Source organism: Phaethon aethereus, assembly GCF_964289735.1.
Source record: "Phaethon aethereus genome assembly, chromosome: 3".
Taxonomy (NCBI): domain Eukaryota; kingdom Metazoa; phylum Chordata; class Aves; order Phaethontiformes; family Phaethontidae; genus Phaethon; species Phaethon aethereus.
Window position 1 is genome coordinate 100,941,998 of NC_138576.1, and position 22,564 is coordinate 100,964,561.

Consider the following 22,564-nt stretch of genomic DNA (forward strand, 5'->3'; position numbering starts at 1 on the left):
ATGTATAAAGATCATCTACTTTTTAATATCTTTCTAAATCTGTCATTTTGCCAAATTCAGTCCTGGTTTTCAAATGATTTCAGCAGCAATTGTCCTTGCAGTGCAAGGAGTAAACTGGATTCTGTTTCTGCATTACTGCTCTTTAACATGAAGGATCATCTGACATGTTATGGTTAACGATTCCAATGTAAGGGTTGATACAGCAAGAGTAGATTTACAGGAGACGGTTAAAAGAGGACTTAGGTCATTTCATGAAAACTACATTCTTGGTCTTGATCTCTCTAAATGCGTCTGTCCATATTGGATTTTTTCACATTCCAGTTCTATTTTACCTTTTTCAGAACAATACTCTTATTTTTCCCCATCACAGATCTGACCGTGCATTTGTCAGCTGACCTGAGATTTTAGCAATATTTATGTTAACAAAGGGCACCAGAGACCCTTGCTGCCCTCAGAAGATTCGTTGTCTCTAAATCTCAACTATGCTATGCTCAAATATGAACATATTTACTGCAAATGTTCTTTAACGTGTCAGTTTCTAAAAGCGGCATACAAGGTTATAAAACCTTCAGTTGTTCTGAAAAATAAATGAAAGAACAGAAGCAGGTAATCTTTGACACATGTCGCAGTAAAATGATGTGTATGCCCCAGTGTCACAGCAGAATTTTAATCTCCTAGAATATTCTCTTAAGTGTACAGCACAGCTTAAAAGAGAACTCTGCAACATCCATGGTTTTATTCTTAAAAGTATTTTTTTAAATGCAGTCAAATAATTCATACACTTATTATGCATAAAGATGGAATATTTATTTGGAAAGACACTAGTTTTATGAACATAGATACTAACCCTTGGATTATGCAGCATCAAGTTGCTACACAGACAAACATAATGTATAATGACTGGAGATGTCACAGTTTTCAGCAGCATTTATGAATTTGGTTCTAGAAGTTTGATCATAGTGAATGTCTTCACAAGCAAAGCAGATGAAATGAAAACTTGTACATGATCTTTAGCTTACTTTAAGCCACCCCAGGTTCTACTGTGAAAAGTGATAAGGTTGAAGAACCAGTGCTACATGAATAGAAGAACTACTGACAATCAAGAGTATAATAAGGGCTTCTGTTTTAGGTTTTTTCAGAGAAAAGTAAAACTGTTTTTTGCATTTTTCCTAAATCAGCATTACCAACACTGTAAACTGTATTCTTGTTCATGCTTAAAGTAGACTTTTCCTTAAAGTTTTATAGATTTATAGTCTGCTTTCAGTTATGTGGGGTTTTTTGTTTGTTTTGTTTTTTTGTGTTTTTACTACTACAACTAGTTTTTGAATTTTTTGTAACTTAGCTGTGATTCACTGTTGTCTTCCAAATGCTTACTGCTAGGAATTAAATTCTGTCCTTTGTAGCATTACATGCCTTCAGAGTAACTTCTTGCTGATTTATATGAATTCTATATTCTGTGAAGTATCTTTCTTGCTGTCATCACAACCTTCTTTCCGTCTTAAATAGCCTCTGGAGCAGACGAAAGTGGGAAAGAGTTTCTTTGACTCAAGAGCATGCAGAGAATAGTTAGGAGTGGTAGGTGTAGCTTGATTCTGTATGGCTAAACATGACTGCTGTCTCTAGCCCTCAAAATGGAATCTTTTGTGAACGTGTTGTACTCTAAATTAGTCATCATGCTTTTCTGCAGAATTGCTTGCATATGAGAAAGCATTAACATTGTTAAACTGCAAAGTACCTGAGGCGTAAATATTGCATCTTCCTATTTATGCACCACAGTATTCTGCCTATATACGGTTTTACAAGTTTATGAATGAATTTAGGAGGATACGAGTGCTTCCATTAGTTTATCTCTCAACCTTATGACATGAAGCATCATTTCAATTACATACTTAAATGACGTTTTACATTGGGGAGAAGGATTTTATTGTAAGCATCATCAGCTCACTGATAACTTTTCTGTTTTATTACCGTAGTTCCAATTTCAATAAGTAACCTCTCACTAGTCCATTGTTTAGGTCCCAGTAATCCTATTTGAAATTCTGCATTGTGAAATTGTGCTACTTTGGGTTACTAACACGAAAAAAACAAAATACTGTCACAGAGCCTGTGGTTGAACATTCTGTCAAAGCTGAGCTCTGAAGCAATATAAAAATAATTTCATCTGGACATGGGGAAAAATACTAGTGTCTTAAGGCTCTTCCCAGTTACTGCTTTTATAAACATTTTTAGGGTGAGTAGATGTAAAATCCTGTGATCTGCAAAATGTTGGTTGTAAGGATTTAATTATGGTAGCTACATTGCCAAAAATCTGTGTTTGAACAACGTCAGTGACTAATGGAAAGATAGTTATCTATATTTTTAGTTTAAAACTATCATTCCTTTTCAGATGTATTTTAGAAAAGGAGGAAAAGTTTGTTCCATGAAAACTGTTAGCAGTGATTTTTGGATTGTTTTAGTCCACATTTAGTTGATGTTTGTTTAGTTGATCCTTTATAGGTATGTCAAGGACTTACCTTCTTTTGAAGATATGGACAGCTCACTCATTACGAAGCCTCTCTCACATTTGTATGTGTAGGCGCATGCATGAGTCTGTTTATATCACTAACATGCATGAGCCAAATCTTAAAGTGTTGGTATTCATTTTTCAAAGCAGTAGAGTTTATGGTGAAATTAGTAGAAGATACGTAGCTTAGTGTCATGAACATTTTTGAAGAGCAGAACCATTGCGTTTTTTTTGTTATTCCAGTCTGTTACTGTACACAAATACTTGTGCATGCCTAATAATGCTACCCATTTCCAGGAGCAACAAGCATGGTCAGTAGTCAGAAATGAAACTACTAAACACCTCTGTGTTTTACTCTAGCTGTTTGGCTTTCTGCTCATTCTCCAGTTGCACATCTCCCTGCCCTGACATCCTAGGTAGTGGATTCACACTCAAATCTGTGCTCTGTATTTTTGAGAACACCTTTTAATTTTGCAGCACTTTTTGCTAATGTGTAATCTGTCTTGCTTCCTCCCTGAACTAAAGGCCCTTTAAAATCATCCCTCAACAACCAGTCTGCTCAGACAGTGGTGTCTCTTTTTTTTTCCTGAGAATGCCTTTGGGCATCTTTTCTGCAGATACTGTTGATTAATGGTCTTGATTAGACTGCCTTCTCCCCTCATGTAACCTGTGGAGCAGTAAACCAAGAGGGAGGTTATGTAAGTCACCTACTTCAGTAGTTACCGTTTTCTTTCCCTGTCAAAAAGATTTATGAAACCACACTAATTACAAAGAATTTCAAGGCTTTGTAAGGCTATTCAGTTCCATTATTTAATATCGATTCAAACTTGGCTACTGAATTTTTAATACATTAAAAATGGGCCTGTTAAAAATACTTGTGTGAGATGCTACTTGCATCTAGTCCTCTCTTAAGCCTCTAACCAGTGGCCATCCATTCCATAGGAAACTTAACCCCAGTTCTGCCTTTGCTTGATGTGGTCTGTGGCACAAGAGGTGGAGGTTTGACAGCATGTTTGGATTGATTTTTTTTTTTTTTTTAATTTATTTTATTTTATTGTTAAATACAGAGTTCTTAATGTTTTACATATGAAAGCTCAGTAAGATGGACTGTTTGACTTGATACACTTAGATCGTATTTTTTGTTCTCTCTCTAGCTTTGCATCTTCAGTTTGGTATGTAATGTATGTGCAAAAAATTGAAGTTATTTTGAAGAAGCTGTTAGAAGAAATTACATGGGTGTTTTCTGCTTAAATAACCAGTGATTATCAGAATTGATGTTAAACCATGCTCATTAGTGCTTCAATTTATATTAATTCACAGTTTGAATGCTTCCATCTAAATTTTTTAACTGAAATCTTTTTTGTAGATATAACAGGTACTGCAGAATCCTTGGTCACGCTTTCAGTTACAGCAATTCGCTGTACTGTTCTTACATGCCTAGAGAAAGCTTCCTTTACCTTTTCGAACATGTGTTTCCATCTAGTGATCTGGTTTTGCTGTGTTTATTCTGTGGCCTGTGGCTAAGGCATGTTATGTTAGCCGAGTTCTGGAAGAAGCTGTGCTGATGCTTGCCATGTGCTGATTTACTCTTGTGTGGGGTTTTTTTTGTGTGTGATTATTTTTACGCACATTCAATCTTGCTGTCTCATCATGTTGTTTTCTAGACCTGGATCTGTCTGCTTATTGGAAGCTTTGCATTGGAGTTACGCTAACATGTACTTATTTATCTTGGTTGATCATGTGGCAAGCAAACTTTGCAGCTGGCTTTCTTATTCTAAATGGATGAGTTTTTATTTATTTTTAAAGGAAGTCTGTTTTATCTGCATGGCATATATGTCTAATTAGAACTTCCCCACTCTTAACATTTAAGTGGTTCCTGCTTAGATGATGCTAAATGGTTTCCTATAACCCATGAAGCCATCCTTTATCTGATCAAAAGATGATAAACCAAACAAATACAGAAGACTTCTACTTACCTCTTTTTAGCTTGGATTGATTTGCTGTTGTGGCTTGAACTATGCTGCCTTATTAATTCTGGCTAGGGATGAGTTCAGTTGGTATTGGTGCATTGCTCTGTTGTGAATATGTGGTTGCTGTATCTACACAAGTGAAAACATGGCCTGGAAATGCCACCACTGCCATGTGCTGGAAGCAGCACTGTGTAAAGAGGGCTAATGGGAGATCCAATGCTTCTGCTGCTGTGTTTTACAGAGTTACTATTCTGAGATGCCTTTCACTGTCAGTAAAATATGTTAGTACATATCTATTAAATGTGTTTTATTAGCTTTTTAGTACATGAGCCATACTAAAGCAAGTGTAGTCTTCTCTTGTTCAACAAGAATGCTGTTAACATGGTGACAGAATTTAAGCTGCTGTATCTTTTTCTTTTTAGTGTGACTAAGCGGCTAAGATCCTTTTTCCCAAAAAGGCCTGACCAGTTTAGCTGATGAAGTGTTAGTGTGCACACATATAGAGTTACTTCACTTGCGTAAACTATGCTGCATTCATTTTTAATGAAAACATTGTGTCTTGTTTGAAAAGAGTTCATCATGTGTGCATGGTTCTTCTGCCTATCTGACTTCACTGTAGCATCAGAAATACTACAAGTAAACTGGTATTTTGAGTGCAGCTAATTACTGCAGAACGCTAATTGTAACTCTTCTTCATTCCCTTCTGCAGAATGACAGGAAGAGAGTTTTTCTCTCGGTTTCCAAGTCTTTATCCTTTCCTTCTCAAGCAGTTGGAGGTTGTAACCAATACTTTGAACAGGTAAGACTGTGTCTGAGAAAGATTTGAAACATGAAGTGCAATGAAAAGGTTAAACTGAGTTGTGTTACATATACCCTAATGCTGTTCTTTTCATCAGTGCTTCTTGGAATGATAATAATTCTACTGGTGTCTTTTGCTAAGGCTTTTTTCCCATAACTTTTGCACATTGCAGTAAGTCTCTGGAGTATGAACTACTTTTGAGTAATTAGTAGTTGCCATGTTCCTAGGATCAGATGTTAAAAGAAATTTTTCAGGGAAAGACAGAAACAGGGTGTTTGATTGTCTTGTGTTTAACAATGAGACTTCCTAACATGTTTAAGTGATACAGGGTCATAGACCTCATGTAACCCCAAATGAACACTTTCCAGCTTGTGACATTGACTCTGGGGAAGGTCCTTGATCTTTCTTTAAGGACTCCAAAAATGGTGGCTGAGTGCTCCAATTTGATCAATGCAGATGCTATAATTTGGGATGATGCTGATGCTGTTACCGCCAGGTTCATGAACTTTTAAAGTAAACCAGTGCTGGCTTTGTTTTTTCTTAAAATGCTATGGTATAAACTGTGGAAGTTCAGCAGCTGGTTTACAGGCAAGATTCAGCTGTCTTATTTAATAGCCCTGAGGTGGATACTTGGGAGCAGGAGTTTCACCAGTTGTTGCATGTTTTGCAGTCTTTGCTCTAAGAAAAAAACGTGTATATATATCCTGTGCAGCAGCCTGCTTTACCTGACATTTTGAAAGGTGACAATGTCATCACTGGAAAATTTTGGGAAGTCTTTAAACTGAAGAAGATTGAAAGCTGCTGCCTGAAATGTTGGCTTTGAATGCTTTTTTTTCAATGCAGATTAAGGCTTCTATCTTATTACTAATCATTAACTAAATCTAGAAGTGTTGATTTTTGACTTGGATTTCTTACTGTTTTTGCAATACGAATAGTAGCCACTTGATGTCAATGACAAGAACTATTCTTTAATAAAGCCTGCTATTTACTAAATACGCATTTCCTTCCAAACTGAAAAAAAGACCTTTTTTTTTAACCATCTTTTTGTAACTCAGCTTTCTCAGTTTCTCACTTCCTAGAGAAACATCATCTATGCTGGTTATTAATATTACTTAAAAGCGAGGGCAGCTCACCATAATTAGAAATAAAGAAGGCTTGGAATAATGTAGGAAAGTGAAGGCAGCACAGCCTTAAGTGCCTTCATACAGGGGTCCCCAGTGGTGCCATAGGAGAACTGGATGCCATGTTTGATAGCAGCAGGGTTTGCATTTTGTTTCGATGATCAGGCCTTGATCCAGAAATGCAGAAGGGTATGTGGAAGACTCTCAAGACTAACATGAAGCAGGATGCTTTTTTCACCAAATGCTTCTTTCACTTTTTTATTTAGTGAAGCTGAAGAGTTGAAAATCCATCCTAGCCTGTTTCTTTTGCTTTTAATACTGGGAAGGCTGTATCCATCTCCAATGGATGGCACTTACTCAGCACTCAGTATGGCACCGTTTGTCCCACTTATTATAAGGTAAGGTGATTTTGTGGTGGTTTTTCATGTGATGGGAGTTCTTTCTTGAATCTTTGGAATTTTTTTTTTTTTAAATAAGATACCTTTCCAAGCTTCTCTTCAGCTTTAATTCTTAAAGGAAAAACTGATATTCATTGATTGGACTTCACCATATTACTAATGCTTGGGTTGACGGATTAGAAAGAACTTCAGCTCATGCAAGCCATTGTATGACTTGTTTGTAAATCTGCAAAGGGGGTCTCTGTACAGCAGGACTGCTGCCCCAAGAGAGGGCAGATGAAAATTGATGAGCTTGACTGACTTTAGCAATGCAAGATTCTTGTACAAATTTCTGATGGGTTTTTCAGTCCTGCGGAATGATTGTTCGCAACGCATGAATGTAATGGCTAATACATAAATTTGTAGATATGTATGTGTATATATCTCTCTGTCCATATCCATCCATATATATAAATACTCCATATATAGCTAGATAAAGATATGGATATATCGTATAACTAATATATTTCTAAGATGACTTTTCAAGTTTTTGTACAGTGTAACTTTAATTTATATAGTGGTTACATCAAGATATTCAGCAGATATTTTTTTCTATATCATATGCCACTGGTGTGGTATGGGGAGCCTGATAAAGTAGCAGGGCTGTAGTGAGTGAGAAGAAAGGAGCATAATCAGTATTTGAGAAGTCGCCTTGCGATCTGTGTGAAAGCTTCAGAGCAATGGGATGAGAAAGTTCTGTACTTAATCTTGCTCCTTTAGCAGTGAAACAAGATAAAGTTGTTGTTATCCTAAGATCTTCCAATTTTTATTTTAAACTGCTGTTTATGTTAGGAAATAATAATAGCTCTGTCTGCTTATTCTTCACAGCAGATGTGAAGTATCTCTCGCTTCTTACAATGTTTTTTGGAATTTTCAAGAATAAATAATAACCTACCATTTTTTCTTAAAGGAAAAAACCTGTAGTAAGAGTTTTAAATGCACTGTATTTAACAATTAAAAGCATTTGGTTTTCTGACATACTTGAATCTTAAATGCTTTTTGGGGAAATGTTTAAAACTGTACTTCTTGGTTACATCATTGATCAGCTCTGGTTTTATGCCTTTGTTAATATGCCAGAGAATGCTTATATATTTATTATTTTTGTTTTTATTATGTTTCAGCATAGTTTCTGATAATGGTATTAGATTAACTTTTGGTAAGCTTTTGGTTACAGCTTTTGAGTTTTGTCTTTATATTATGACCACTACTTTTGGCAAGGTACATCCACCGGCAAAGTAACTCTTCACACTTAAATAGCTTATTCTCTTGAGGTTATTTAAATCCATTCTGAAGATGTGGGGAGAAAACCCCAATAAAATCTTTAAAAAGACCCTGAAACATTTAAGACACCTGTATCATTGGACCTACCTTCATTTAACTGTGCTCCTAAAGAGGAGTGGTGTGGCAGATTAAAGATGATGTTTTCTGCATTTCCTTTCCATTTAGTTTGGCAGTTAAGTGCTGCAGATACAGGTACAAGACTAGAACAAAATTCTTACATATTTCAGACAGAAAATTGTATGTGGGTGTACAGACATGCATTTTCTGATGGGTTACTTAGCAAAGCATTGGCATTTTTTATGGTTGCTGGGGGACAATACCAAGGATTCTGCAGGAGGAAGTGTATGTATTTATGACATAGCTCAGTGTGCTGTTACTGGCTGTATTTCTGCATACAGCTTTTGTGCCCTTGTTCTGTGAGTACCATGATTGTTTTCAGTTCACTCTGACTGCATTAGTTGGAATACATAGGGGTGATTTACCTGGGTAAGAGGAATACGTTGCTATTTTCACTTCTGTTTCCCTTCCTATTTTCCATTCTACAGGAGCAGATGAACTAAAATAAAATTCTTTCCTGTTCATTTGGTTGTTCTTTAGAAGGTGGTGATGAAGATTGTTGTGAAGTAACCACTTAGGATCAAAGAGAAGGCCTGGTGCCAAAGGCCCTATGCATCAAGACATTAAATTGTATATATCAACTGTTCCTTTGAATTGCTCAATGTAGTATTGTATTATATAGCATCTATGTATACATATACTTACATAGTAGCCCAATGCAATTATAACAATGAATTGCCATATTTTTACCGTGAGATTTTTACATTTCTATTGTCATGCCACTGGCAAGGAAAGATACTGCTTATGTGGTAGGGAGAGAGGAAAGGTGACTATAACCCATAATTGATCTTCAGACTCTTTCCAGGACTCAACCCACAATGAAGCGGCATTCATTTGTTTACTCTGAGAGGATGAACACAATACTTACTGTGTTTGCAAGTGAATGAGCAGGTTTCTGAACAAAACCGGGTTTAGAAGGAAGAATTCAAGTCAGGCTTTTGAAGAGTTTCACTTAAGCCTGAGTGGAATTTTCCATCTAGTGGGAGTAGAGCTGTGGTTGCTCTGACCGTGAATTGCACAATGAGGAGGATTAAATGCTACAAGGACAAACCTCAGTCTCTGTGCGTGTACTTGTTACTCCCTGCTGAACTAGGGCATTTGATTACCTATCTGCAGTTCTATTAACAGTTTGGTTTTTTTTTCCCCCTTTCCCCTTGCAGATGTTTTATTTGGAGGGGAACACTTTGAGTCACAACTTATTACCTCACTTTTTTTTAAGAGCTAGATAGGTCTGTTTTAATGGTTACGTTCTAAGGCGAAGGAATGTACAGAATGTTTTTGATTAACAAGGGAGGTAATCTGGAGGTTATGTTTTAAGTATGAAACAAAAACATAACCTCCCTTTCGCCTCCCCCTCCCCCTTTCAAAGACCTGTAATCTCTTCAGAATGATCTAAGTATGAGTTACCTTATGTCCTCTTGTACCATGGCATTGACAGAGCGTTTGTTTAGTGTTAAATGTTCTGGACTGAGAGCTCTGAAGGAATAAAACAGGTATTGCTATATTGACTTGGTTACTTTTCGCTAATTGAAGTCTAGCCCTATTTGGGAGTGTGACTTTTTAATCTTTTAAGAAGTTTTTTAAAAAATTAGCTTTAAAATGTCAAACAATATAAGGTTTTTTCAAGACTCTTTGGGTGTATGTGCCTTGTCTTCCCCTTGACAAAACTGTTTTAAATTTTCAGTGAAATTTCCCCTTTAAAACTTTGTCAAATAGACAGATTTCAAAGCAGTGTTGCTTCTAGGTATATTATGTTGCAAGTCATTGAAGAAACTCGCTGTCTGAGGACAATTTTAACAGCAATGTGACCATTTTTCCTTGAAATTAACACAGTTACGAAATAGACACTGTTTTCTTGTGTAGAATTTTGTAACTTGCATCTTTCTTTAAAATAGAGGAGCTAAATTCCAAAATCCCCTGATGCTGTTTTTAGTCAGGGACCAGGGTAGGTGGCAGTGGGAAGCACTGGTCCTTTACAGTTGTTCTCTTCCCACTCTTGCTCCCACTCTGTCCACCACCCTGGACCGATAAGGTGCTATTTTGTTTTTACACTTGAGTGAGCGTGTCATTAGTATGCAGGGATAATTACTGCAACTGTTAGTTAATGACAGGCACTAAGATGCAAGGAAAACAAAATTGTGTGTGGCGAGGAGAAATTTTCTGTAGGATGAAGCATTGTCAGCTGCCCTGTTACCATAAGTCATTCCTAGAAGAGCGCTTGGAGAAGGAGAGAGGAAGTCCACATCAGCTGTGAGCAAACTGGCAGCTCACAGGCTATCGTAGTAGCTGTGATAGGAAAGCTCAAATAAATCTGTTATTTAAGTGGGCTGGAATCATCTGCTAGAGGGTATGTGGATTTACATTAATCTAGCTATCCCCTGTCTTGGAAAAGCAGAGGAAACAACTGAAGATTGTATGACTGTTTTTATTGTGACACTTTGTCTTGGAAGTTACTGCTTTCACAGCTTGCTTGCCAGAACGGGCTCTGTGAAACGTCCTAGTAAGTGGCTGGCCAAGTCAGCTTGGTAAATTTCTTAAAAATCACTCGTCTGAAGCGGTGCGAGATGCCCGGAGTGCCCCCTGCGATCCCTTTCCCACGGCAGTGCTGCGGCGCTGGTGATGTCCGCCTGCCGTGCGGGAGCCCTCCGCAAGCACCGGCGTGGTGTCCCAGTGGGTTCCTATGAATCCTGTCCTTGCGCAGCGCTGTGGGGCCTGCTGTCCTGCCGTGCCGGTTGCCTGTGGGGCCAGGATGACGTTCCTTCATGAAACTTAATTTTCTTGATCTTTTTGAAGGGGTTAGACCAGACTCTTTAACTTTAAAGATCTGTTACCCTGCGGATTTGCTGGACTCCTTTTAGATACGTTACATGACTCTTACCTTAAGCTTCTTAGCAGAGAATTACATTTGTGAGTCTGTCTTTTTGAAGAAGTGATGCAGAGCTTGGCCCCAGTTTGTTTCAGACCTGGGGGAAAAGCAAAAAAAATCCTAGGGGCCATGATTCCATGAGTATTTAGTCCACACATGTAATATGGTACTCTTAGTTTTATTCAGTGGGTAAATACTCTTTAAGTTTTGTTCTATTATAGTTAAATCTTTTTTAAATCTTAACAGATGCCAATCCGTAATAATATGCAGGTTACAGAAGATTTTTCTTAAGATTTAAAAGCAAAATTTGAGTTTCTGTTACAAAAGATCAAACTCCTTCAGTGAAGCCTGAGAGGTTCAGTGTATAAAATACAGATTCCATAAATCATTCTGTACAAAATACTATTCAGAGATTGTCAGATACAAACAAGCTTAGAAAACTATTTTTAAAATGCTGATATTCGGAATACAAATTTATAATAGAAATACGAACTTGAATTTTAATCTCTTATAATTAATTTTGTTTTGCAGTTTTTGTTGGCCAAAGTGAATCACAGTCTGTCTTTAAAAATAGACCTTCAGTTGCACTCTGCTTGAACCACGTACAAAGGACTAATAGTTTTCAATAGTTTTCTGATTAGTAAAATGTTTAAGATCTTTCCCACGTAGTGAAGCAACCTCATGATGTTGCACAATACTGTATCCTCCAAATACGGTTTCCAATTGCTAGATACGCTTAATGTATTTACATTATTGTGCTGTCTTTTGCCATTGACTGGTTTCTCTCTGGTTCTTTGATGCTTTCCTACTAAGATGCAAAATGTCATTCTCATGCAGCTTTGCCTCATTTTTTTTTTCTCTCCCCATTCTTTTTCCATTTATGTTAAATTCCTTTCATATTCCTTCCAGTCTTCATTGCTCAGCTTACTAAGGTGAAAGGGGGAAGTATTGCCATAGTTCACATCTTTTGCTTCTGAACAACAAATCCAATTCTGTAAAGATGCATATGTAAAATTAAGATCTTACTGTTGTAACCTGTGTGTAATTATGTTGCAAATCATTGAGTTCTATGCAGTTTGAATGTGTATTTATTAAAATGAGAATGATTCAGGTTTATTTTAGCTTCTTAGGAAGTGGAGCACCTGACCTGACCATGAATTCTGGCGCTCTCTAGGGGTCACAGTTGTGTCTTAATATTTTATAAATCTGTGAAAGCTCAATTCTTAAGGAAATATCTTAAGGAAGAAGACCCAAGTGTAGTAGTATTAATATTCTAGAAGGTGGTGTGAATTTAAGTATTCACTGATCAGTAATGTTACTTGCATGTGGGTTGCTCTTCTGAAAATGTTAATAGTTGTTGACCTGTGCCTATTAGTTTTATTGCTCTGTGTTGTGTTTAATTATGTTAAATTATATCCAGTCTATCAGCTTCCTGGTCCTGTTCCGTTGTAGCCCTGTGACAAAGCTTGTATAGGCTTCATGGGAATTGAGTCTGGGGTAGGATGGAGTAATAAAAAAACAAAATTCAATTGTAAAATCAAAAATGTCTGTGAGACTGAAATAAGTTTAAAAACATGACACTGAATAAAGAGCACAAGAGATGGGGGAGTGAGGGAGTTCTGATAACAAGATACCTTCAGTTTGTTTGGGAAGAGCTTGATTGAAGTAATTCATATATATAAACAGCAATTTTAACAAGGTATAAGTTGTTTAAAAGCAGTTTCGCTGATTCTTGTTTTGTTTCACATGTGTACAATTGCATATGTGGGTTTAGTACATCATCCTGTATCTGACTTGAAAGCAGCCATTTGACTTTCTGTAGGCTAAACACTGGTATCCTTTGGTAAGTGGCCAAACAAGGTAGCTGAATGGTTGTGCTAAGTGTGCTTCCTCTGCCTTTCTCTTCTTTTTCCTTCATATTTAGTGTGGCATTGCACCAGTAGGAGAACATTAAAATTTGCCCATTTGCAGCTGTCATTTCTGTAAGACTGGGAATCTTACCAGGGGACTGATAAGCAAAGAGCTTTTGTGGGAATGCCTTTTTATATTAGATGAAAAGAACTACACGTGTTTGGTGCAGCATTGTTGTATTAAATTAGCTGCTCTTGATTACAGTTGTTTATAAAAGCATGCCACATGTGCATCTTCTCAGTCTTTGATTTTTTTTTTTTTTTTGTCTTGGTGGTGTTTTCTTTTTTCTTCTTAATCTAATATCTGATCAGTATAACTGCTTAGTATTATAACTGCAATATTTTATTATTTAGAATCTCTGTGGTATTAGGATCAGGCTCTGACCCATTGGAATGCCTTGTCCTTGCTGGGGAAGGTTATGGAGTTGACCTGTCATTGCAATACAAAGACAGATACCCTTTCGGTTACAGGCAGGGTTCCCAAAATACATGAACTGGCATAGGCATTTGGGAAAAGGAGCAACATACATGCCTAAAACATACAACTGTTGTTTAGATTCTGACTGTGTTTTGTATTGCTAAATCTCTTGCTTGACACCTAGGATGGAAGTTTTGCATGGCTGGCAGAGAAGGAGGGAGGGAGAGGAATGCACTTCCCCTCTGAGCATAACTCTTCTTTTGTGAGTTGGCACTGGCTTGAAATTCTTCAATTTCTACTTACAGTCTATTCTCCTTGCAGTCCTGATTGCATAGTGATTGGTACTGGTCTGTAAAAAGAGTTATGGTTCACTGTAACTATTCATTAATAAGAAGGTCTTCAGATTTTTTTTGAACATTTTTAAATCAGAAGTGGTAAACAATTTGTCATTTTTTCCAGTTTTGATTAAGTTGGAATTACAGTGCTAGAGAAGATTGCAAAGTGCTTGATTGGCCATAGGTCATTCAAGACCTTCTGATCAACTAAAAATCATTGTACATCTTGTACATTCTTTGCTGTATTCCTCAGCCTTTTCTCTTAAACTGTGGGAAAATGTTCTTTTCATGTTCAAGTGGAGCTGATGGAAAATATTACAACTCCTAGGTATTCACTATTGATTCCTTATTCCAGTTTTTACTGTGTTCATCTGTTTTCTCATTTGTTCATCTGAAGCAATTTAGGAAATATTCACAAACTGTAGGAAGCTGTCAGATTCATGGGAAATAAAAGGTGATGTCTAGCAGAGAGGTGTTCACAAGCACTGAGAATAACAGTATTTTTCTTCAGTGTTGCAGATTCCTGAAGAGGGCCAATGGCTGGGTTCCTAGCTTAAATTTTGATGTATACTACTACTTATTTGAAACATGAAAGCATGTGAAAAATATGATGGGGTGCTCAACTGTCAATACGTGATTGGTGAAGTAATTGTATTATTCATTTACATACTTGAAATTAGCCGGTCACTAAGTACTTTGCTGGTCAAGATAAGTAGCCAAATAGTAGCATCTAGCTTGTTCTGCAAAAGTACTTGCAGGAAGAAACACGAAAATGAAAGGAATAATGCATTAACTGTACAGAGGATGGTAGGTACGTCAAGGAAAACTTAAGTATAATGGTATTTTAGTAAGCCAGTATTACTTAAAAAGAACAGTCTGAGTTTGAGAAGAGTCAATACTGGGAAAGCTTTTTGGCGATGGGCTAGCTGCTTTTGGTGGTATGGCAGAAAGGAAAGTGTCTTTGAGAACTCAGATCCTTCAGTCATTTTCATGGATCTGATAATAAGTTTTGAAAATTGCTGTTGTAGCATTCTTGTTTACAATCAGCTGAAGCTTTCAAAGCCATCACAAAGTGCTGAGACTTGATTTATGCATTCAGCTTCCCTTTCATAAAGTTCAAAAGAATGATATGGTTGCTAAGACAGAAAGTAGTTAGTCTTCATTCTTTGTTCTTTTTATTCTTAACTGTTTTGGTAGTAAGTGGTGCATGTTTCTTTCCGTTATTCTGCAGTTGTGAAAAATCGTAGTAACTTTTCACAAATTAAAAAAGTTGAAATACAGTTGTGAATTAATTTTTTTTTTTACATGACCTTGAGTTAAGAGCAGTTGTTTTTTCTCTATAATACTGTGAACCAAAAGCTCATGAAAGGAGGCTATAACCTCATGTGATGTGACAAATGGTTAAAAAAACGTAGAGGTTAGCTACCTGAAGATACTATTTGAGATTTCTTGATGGGAATGCAAAAAAAGAGATGCCACTTAAATAGTGTCAGCATGTTCTATAGGAAATCTCCATTTGAAGAGAACATATTTCTATTGGTCTGAAGTTTACACACAGTATTAGTAACAGTTTTCATAGGCTTACACGTTAGAGATCTTAGTTTGGTGGCTGGCTGAACCACAACAATTCAAACTTATGTTGTTGATTGAGCTTGGTATCAGTTAGCCACTTTTTATAGTAACCTAGGTCTTGGTGACAAGAAGAGAGAAATGTCTGTGACTTCTTCCTAGAAAGCTCTTGCAGACATACAAAGAAACAACTCCTGACGTAGCTTGTGGACAGCTTTCACAAATAAAAGACACTGTACTTTGCCTACATAGTTCCTGCAGTATTTACGGCTACTCTGATTCATTAAGTGCTCATGTGGAAAACCCTGCTCTTTCAAAAACATAAGGTTTTATCTTAATTGCCCAAGTTGGAAGAATAAAATACTTAATGTATAAAGAGACTAGAAGTTTGGGCAAACATTAACTTCACTTTAAAGGGAATAGATAAGAATTTAGAAGTTTAGTACTGCATAAATAACCTGAAATTAAACTTGATCTGCTTCTGTCCATGGTTGTGTTCAGACATTTTCTGGACTACATTCATGTGTTGATTGTAGATCTAAAACCTCTGGCAAACTGTTGATACTTTTGTAATGTTTTGCTACTTGTCAGGTAAATATTGAGATGCTATATCAAAACTTAGATTATTCTGGGGGTTTTTTTGGTTCTTAATTTCAGATTAAAGAACAAAAAAATTGTCTTCAGCCCAGTTACAATACAGGCTTCCACAGTTTTAAAAATTAAATGCCTTGGATACTTTAATTGCTAAGGAACACAGAAATCTAAAAAAATGGAAAATAGTTGTGTTTCCTTAAAAGAAAAACACAAAACAAGCAAATGGATAAATGAACGAAAGAAACGTTAGGTACATGTATACTAAATTATTGTTCATATTCCAGGAAACCTTACTCTCATATTAATGAATAGGTACTGTCCTACTGGTTTGTCCCCAATATGGAAGTCTAATGTTAATTGTGTGGAAGCATGAATGGATTTTTTTAATGCTGTTTTTGGACCTCTCTCTGCTTGGAAACCTGTAATACTGCATTTGAAAGTTGCTATATTTAATCTTTCAGGAGAGCATTTGAAGGGAAAAACATGAACTAGTATATGATGAAATTTTTTTCTGAAGAAAGTCTTTGTTGTTGTTGTTATTTCACTTAATACAGGCAGTACAATGCTCTTGAATCTTAATAATCAAAGTCCTTCTAATGGAACTGAACCTGTTGCTAATGCTTTTCTTTGTGATTCCTATCCATGTTTTCCCCTAATGTAATTTCATGTTTTTAATTCTTACTTTAGAACTGATAACATGACTTATAACTGATAATTTGAGGATCCCGGGAACTATAGACCTGTCAGCCTGACCTCAGTACCGGGGAAGGTTATGGAGCAGTTCATCTTGAGGGCGCTCACAGGGCATGTGCAGGACAACCAAGGGATCAAGCCCAGCCAGCATGGGTTCATGAAAGTTCATGATCTCCTTCTATGACCAGGTGACCCGCCTAGTGGATGAGGGGAAGGCTGTGCATGTTGTCTACCTGGACTTTAGTAAAGCCTTTGACAGCGTCTCCCACAGCATTCTCCTGGAGAAACTGGCGGCTTGTGGCTTAGACAGGTTTACTCTTCGCTGGGTGAGGAACTGGCTGGATGGCTGCGTCCAGAGAGTCGTGGTGAACAGCGTTAAATCCGACTGGTGGCCGGTCACAAGCGGTGTTCCCCAGGGCTCAGTTCTGGGGCCGGTCTTGTTCAATATCTTTATCGATGACCTGGATGAGGAGATTGAGTGCTTCCTCAGTAAGTTTGCAGATGGCACCAAGCTGGGTGGGAGTGTTGATCTGCTGGAGGGTAGGAGGGCTCTGCAGAGGGATCTGGACAGTCTGGATCGATGGGCAGAGGTCAAGTGTATGAGGTTTAATAAGGCCAAGGGCCGGGTCCTGCACTTGGGCCACAACAACTCCATGCAACGCTACAGGCTTGGGGAGGAGTGGCTGGAGAGCTGCCTGGCGGAAAGGGACCTGGGGGTGCTGGTTGACAGCCGGCTGAACATGAGCCGGCAGTGTGCCCAGGTGGCCAAGGCGGCCAACAGCGTCCTGGCCTGTATCAGAAATAGTGTGGCCAGCAGGAGTAGGGAAGCGATTGTACCCCTGTACTTGGCACTGGTGAGGCTGCAGCTTGAATCCTGTGTTCAGTTTTGGGCCCCTCACTACAAGAAGGACGTTGAGGTGCTGGAGCGTGTCCAGAGAAGGGCAACGAAGCTGGTGAGGGGTCTGGAGCACAAGTCTTATGAGGAACGGCTGGGGGAGCTGGGGTTGTTTAGTCTGGAGAAGAGGAGGCTGAGGGGAGACCTTACCGCTCTCTACAACTACCTGAAAGGGGGTTGTGGCGAGGTGAGTGTTGGTCTCTTCTCCCAAGTAACTAGTGATAGGATGAGAGGAAATGGCTTCAGGTTGTGCCAGGGGAGGCTTAGATTAAGTATTAGGAAAAATTTCTTCCCTGAGAGGGTGGTCAAGCATTGGAACAGGCTGCCCAGGGAGATGGTGGAGTCACCATCACTGGAAGTGTTCAAAAAATGTGTGGACATGGCACTTCAGGATATGGTTTGGTGGGCATGGTGGTGTTGTGTTGATGGCTGGACTTGATGATCTTGAAGGTCTTTTTCCAACCTTAATGATTCTGTGACTTGAAGTATATAGCTACATGGTGGAGGAAAGAGAAAACCTCTTTCTCATACAAATTACTGTGTCTGTATAGAATCAGACAGAAGTCTTACTACAATCTTTTCTTTCCAGTGCATTTGTTAGGACCTTGTGGCATAACTATTGCCAGGGTTTAAAGGATACTGTCTATTTGCTTTTTATTTATTAATTTATTTTTAATCAGTTTTATCTTCTAAAAACCCTAGAGACTGTTAAAATGTTTTAACTAGCAGGCAGAGTTGATTGGTTTGAATTGCAGGTGTGCATTTGCTGCCTCATGCTGCCCCAAACTCTTTTTGTGATGGTGGTAAGGTACTTGGTTTGACTTACAAGATCAGAGGCCCCTTCTGCAGAATGTTCCCTTCCTTGTTGTTCCGCCTGTTCTCCCTTTGTCTCAGTTCCATTATGACAGCTGCTGTTCCCGATTCCCTCTTCCAGCACTTTGTGAAGGCAATGGGTGTGAAAGTATTTCACCTGAAAACAAAATTGTGATGCTGCAATACTGTCTATAGGACTGCAGCAACTGTATTGTTAATAAGTCAATGACATAATTAGCAATGCACACATCACTGTGACAACATCCAGTAAACCTGGAAATAAATATTCCTCTTCTTGTTAATCCTTCTTCTAACAACTGTAGGTATTACTTAATGTAATGGACATATTTGCAGCTACAGGTGTGATTTTTCAAATTAATTCTACTCATTTTTTTTCCTGTGACCTTCATATTTACCATATGACCTACCATTTACCATATAAAAGGTAATCCTTATTTGGTTTGTTAATTTTGGTAATATAAAGTCTGTTGAGGAGGAGTAATAAAGGAAAAAAACCAAGCACATAGGAAACACCTGCAGTTCTTTTTTTTTTTTCTAAAGATACTTTTATTTACAGCTAGTGTTCTGTTGTTTGTAGCCAGAGTAATAAATTAGATACTTTGATGTGTGCAGAGGAGTATGGAATCTTTGTGCCTTATGAGAGTTGGTCATAAATTATGTCAGTTAGGAGGATTGTTCAGGTTCTAAGTGTTAAGGCTGGAACGGGGCGGTGGAGATCCATTGAATCTACAGTTACACAAAGTGAAACCTCAGATTTATTGACTTTTTGTTCTTGATCATGGACTGTTTGAAGTAAACATGTTTACATCCAATACCTTGTGCACCTAGATAAACAGTACTGAGTTCAAGGTGGAATACTACTTCAACAGTTGTTAACGGCCCTCAGGATTTAATAGAAGTGTATCACATGAGGATTTTGCAAGTTTCATTGCTCATTGCTACCTTGAGATACAATAAAATCAGGTTGGCATACTGTATGTTTTTACATATGACAACATTTTAGATATTTCTTAAAGTCTATTTATACATGATCTGCATGTAAAGAGAGTGTCACATACTGAAAACACTTCTCCAACACCCCTCAAGTATTTTTCAAATCAAAGAAAATTAAACAGTTTTAAATCCAGGTTTGCACACACATACGTGCTGCCTTAGCGGATGCAAGACTCCATTGCTCGCACTGGTCTGCAGAGAAGATGAGAGGAGGCAGCCAGCAACAGATTTTAGTTGCGTTGTCTGCAGGTGAAGCTCAGAGTCTGGGTGATGAAGTGGCCAAGGTCGGAGGTCTTGTTCCTTTCTGCTGATGTCTTGGCAAGGCAACTGCCACCACAGAAGTGAAACTAATCTCAGGGATGGCAGTGTGTTAAACTGCTGCAGGAGGGGTAACAAAACAGTTCAATATATAAATATATATAAAATACTTCATTCCATGCTGCTAGGTTTTGCTGCAGGTACAAACTGAGTTACAGTGATTGCTGTAATTGTGTAATGATTTTTCTTGATATGGCTTGTGAGGTTGCTTCCTATAGTTGTTGCTAAATCCTAGATAAAAAAAATATTTAAGAATACAGCTGGTGGACTTGGTGTTAAGGTGTATAGTTGATCTTGGAGGCTGGTATAACAATAAACAAAAAATTGCTACATTAGGTTAGATGGTGGGTTTGTGTTACTCAGTTATTTTATTTGCATTCATTCTTCCTCTTACTTTTTGAGAATTGATCCTGTTTAGTTTTATTTACAGGTAAGAGATTATATCTAAGTGCGATCCAGTAAAATTCAGAACTGCCTGTTCTTAATCTAGGGTGCTGTTACAGGTTATGGAAAAAGTAGTGTATATTTTGTCATTCTTCTGGCAACTTCTTGCATAATACAGGAATGAAGCCAAGTGCCTTTAAAACGAGAGATGTACACATAAGTGCGTTCAGGGTATGCAGAAGTTCAGGGATAGGTCACGAGTGGTGACTTGGCATGGTGTCTTGCGTGTGTATGTGAAAGGAGGAGTGTTTTTGAAATGTTATCAGTACTATTTCTTGGGGGTGGGGGGCGGAGGGGAAACAATTTTCTTTGAGTATTAGGAGATTTAAAAAAAAAAGAGAAGAAACAGTAGGAATGTTAACCCCTTTCAGATTTGGGAAGCTGTTTGCCAATGTGAAATACCTTCCTTGTGTTCCCATATGTGTTCCTGTAAAGCAGATACTTGTTCTTAAACTTTGTGATGCATTTGTTCGTTAGTAATGACTTCGTAGGTGTGCTCTTATGAGGGTTTCCACTAAGGTGTCAGTTCCTGTGACTACGCTGCACCCTATGTAGCAATCTGTAGCATGAGAAGTTTGCGTTCCCATACAGCAGGTGCGTAGTACAACGGCAGGCTGGTGGCTGGGTTGCCCTTTGGGCAAGTAGTAGCTGTGGGTTTACATTTCCCTCAGGCACAGAGTCACAGAACTGGATCCCCAGCATCCTGGGCGAGTTCTGCACCCACTGGGCACCTGTGTGTTTGCTCAGGGAGCAGAGTTATTGCCTCCTGATTTAGGGTCCTCAAAGTGCAAAACAGAACCTAATTTGAGGGTCCCAGTTAGGCTTCTGTGTGGGGTAACACTCAGCTGCTGAGGTTCTTGGAGAAGAGCACCACTTTGAGGCATGAGGAGAGGTTAGATTAGACTTCTTTGTAGTTTTGAGAACTGCACTTTTGCTTTACGTACATTCAGTGTACGTGCTGCGGTGGCAGTCTATGTTGTGGACCGAGACTTCGGGCAGCTGAGACAATTTTGACTGTAATATGAAATTATTTTCTTTCTAAATATAGAGCAGTCACTTCTATTTCCATGATAAATTTGATAAAATAGCAGCATGGAACAAAGTTTGGTATGTAAAATACTGCATCTCCATATATGTAGGTGCATATGTTTAATGTCAGTTTTTACAAGACAACAAATTTAAAGTTGGATTATCTAAAAATTCTTCTCAACGCCATTTTTTTATTACTAGGAAGAAACCCACAGAATTCCATTCTAATTCATTGCATCGTGTTCAAGGAGAAAACCCCCTCTGAAGCATGTAGTGTTGGAAAGTACCCTTGCACAATTTAGAGGAAACCCTGGCATTTTACCCATTTTCCACTCTTCCTTCTGAAAACATGTCAGATTCCTTGGGATTTGTAAAAGGTCATGAACAAAATAAAGAACATTCTTGAGTATACAGTTGTAGCTAATTAAAACCTAGACATTCATTACAGTATCAGGGTTGCTTGTGTTTGGAAAGAACATCTACATGTGAGAATCTCTTGGTTAAGAAAACATGCTTTAGCAGCAATAAAGGAATGGTTGCAGACAAACAACTTCTCAGGTTTAAGTTTACTGTGCAGTAGAATTAAAATGTTTTTGTTTAAAAAAATGGTAGTTTTTTTTATTAGGAGCTAAGCTGACATTCTTCTTTGTACCTTGTCAGTACAGAGTTACAAGCTTTTCCATAAGGAAGACCCTCCAGTTGTGACTGCTGTGCTTTTGCATCCTGTTGTGAAGGATGGCCAGTCTTTGAAAAGGAAATGCAAAGATGATCTTTTCATGGGGAACAGTTGTTCCCCATGAGGGAAAACATGGGGAGGTGGAGGACAGAACATGCTGCTGTACTGCAAGGATGAAAATTCCCACAAAAGTCTGTCGTTGAGGGGTAGCATAGCGCTCTACTTCCTCCAAACAAAGTCTGTTTTTTTCAGGCATACTGTGGCCTAACATGACTAAAATGTTGCAACTCTTACACTATTTCAATTAAGTTCTTGTGTTCAAAACCCTATGAATTCAGTTGCTGGTTCAAGATGGAAACTGTTTTCTGTATTTCTGTGAACTAAAGTAAACAGCTACTCAATGACTCTGCAGGGCTTGTTTGGGAGAGCTCAAATGTGTTTTGCCCATTTTGGCAGGGTACCGTCTCAACTAAAAGTGATTTTGTAAGCTGAAAATACGTAAGAAGCAATTCAGGAAAAGGTTGAGAGGGTAGGAGGAGGGAAGGCCATCTCTCTGGGTCATGACAATCAGCTGGGAGGTATCGGAGCATAACTTCTGCCATACAGCATTTTATATCACCCAAGTTATTTGGCCATTCATTTCTAAACCCTGTGGTAACTTTCTCATTTGTCTGAGACTGCGGGTGGCTGAATTGTACCTGCCTTACAAAAATTGACGCATGCAAGAATTACTGGATTTGAGAGACTTAGCCTAACCTACTT

At 38.1% G+C, this 22,564-nt stretch overlaps 1 protein-coding gene across 1 annotated transcript in view; it reads left to right on the forward strand.

Annotated features, from left to right (window-relative positions):
* THADA (THADA armadillo repeat containing) overlaps nucleotides 1–22,564 on the forward strand; it is a gene marked incomplete at its 3' end in the record, with an annotated part of 166,742 nt that overhangs the window by 50,135 nt on the left and 94,043 nt on the right. Inside the window, exons 26-27 of the mRNA XM_081998208.1 lie at nucleotides 5,183–5,272; nucleotides 6,660–6,791. Coding sequence (XP_081854334.1) covers nucleotides 5,183–5,272; nucleotides 6,660–6,791 — 222 coding nt within the window. The remainder of the gene's footprint in view (nucleotides 1–5,182; nucleotides 5,273–6,659; nucleotides 6,792–22,564) is intronic.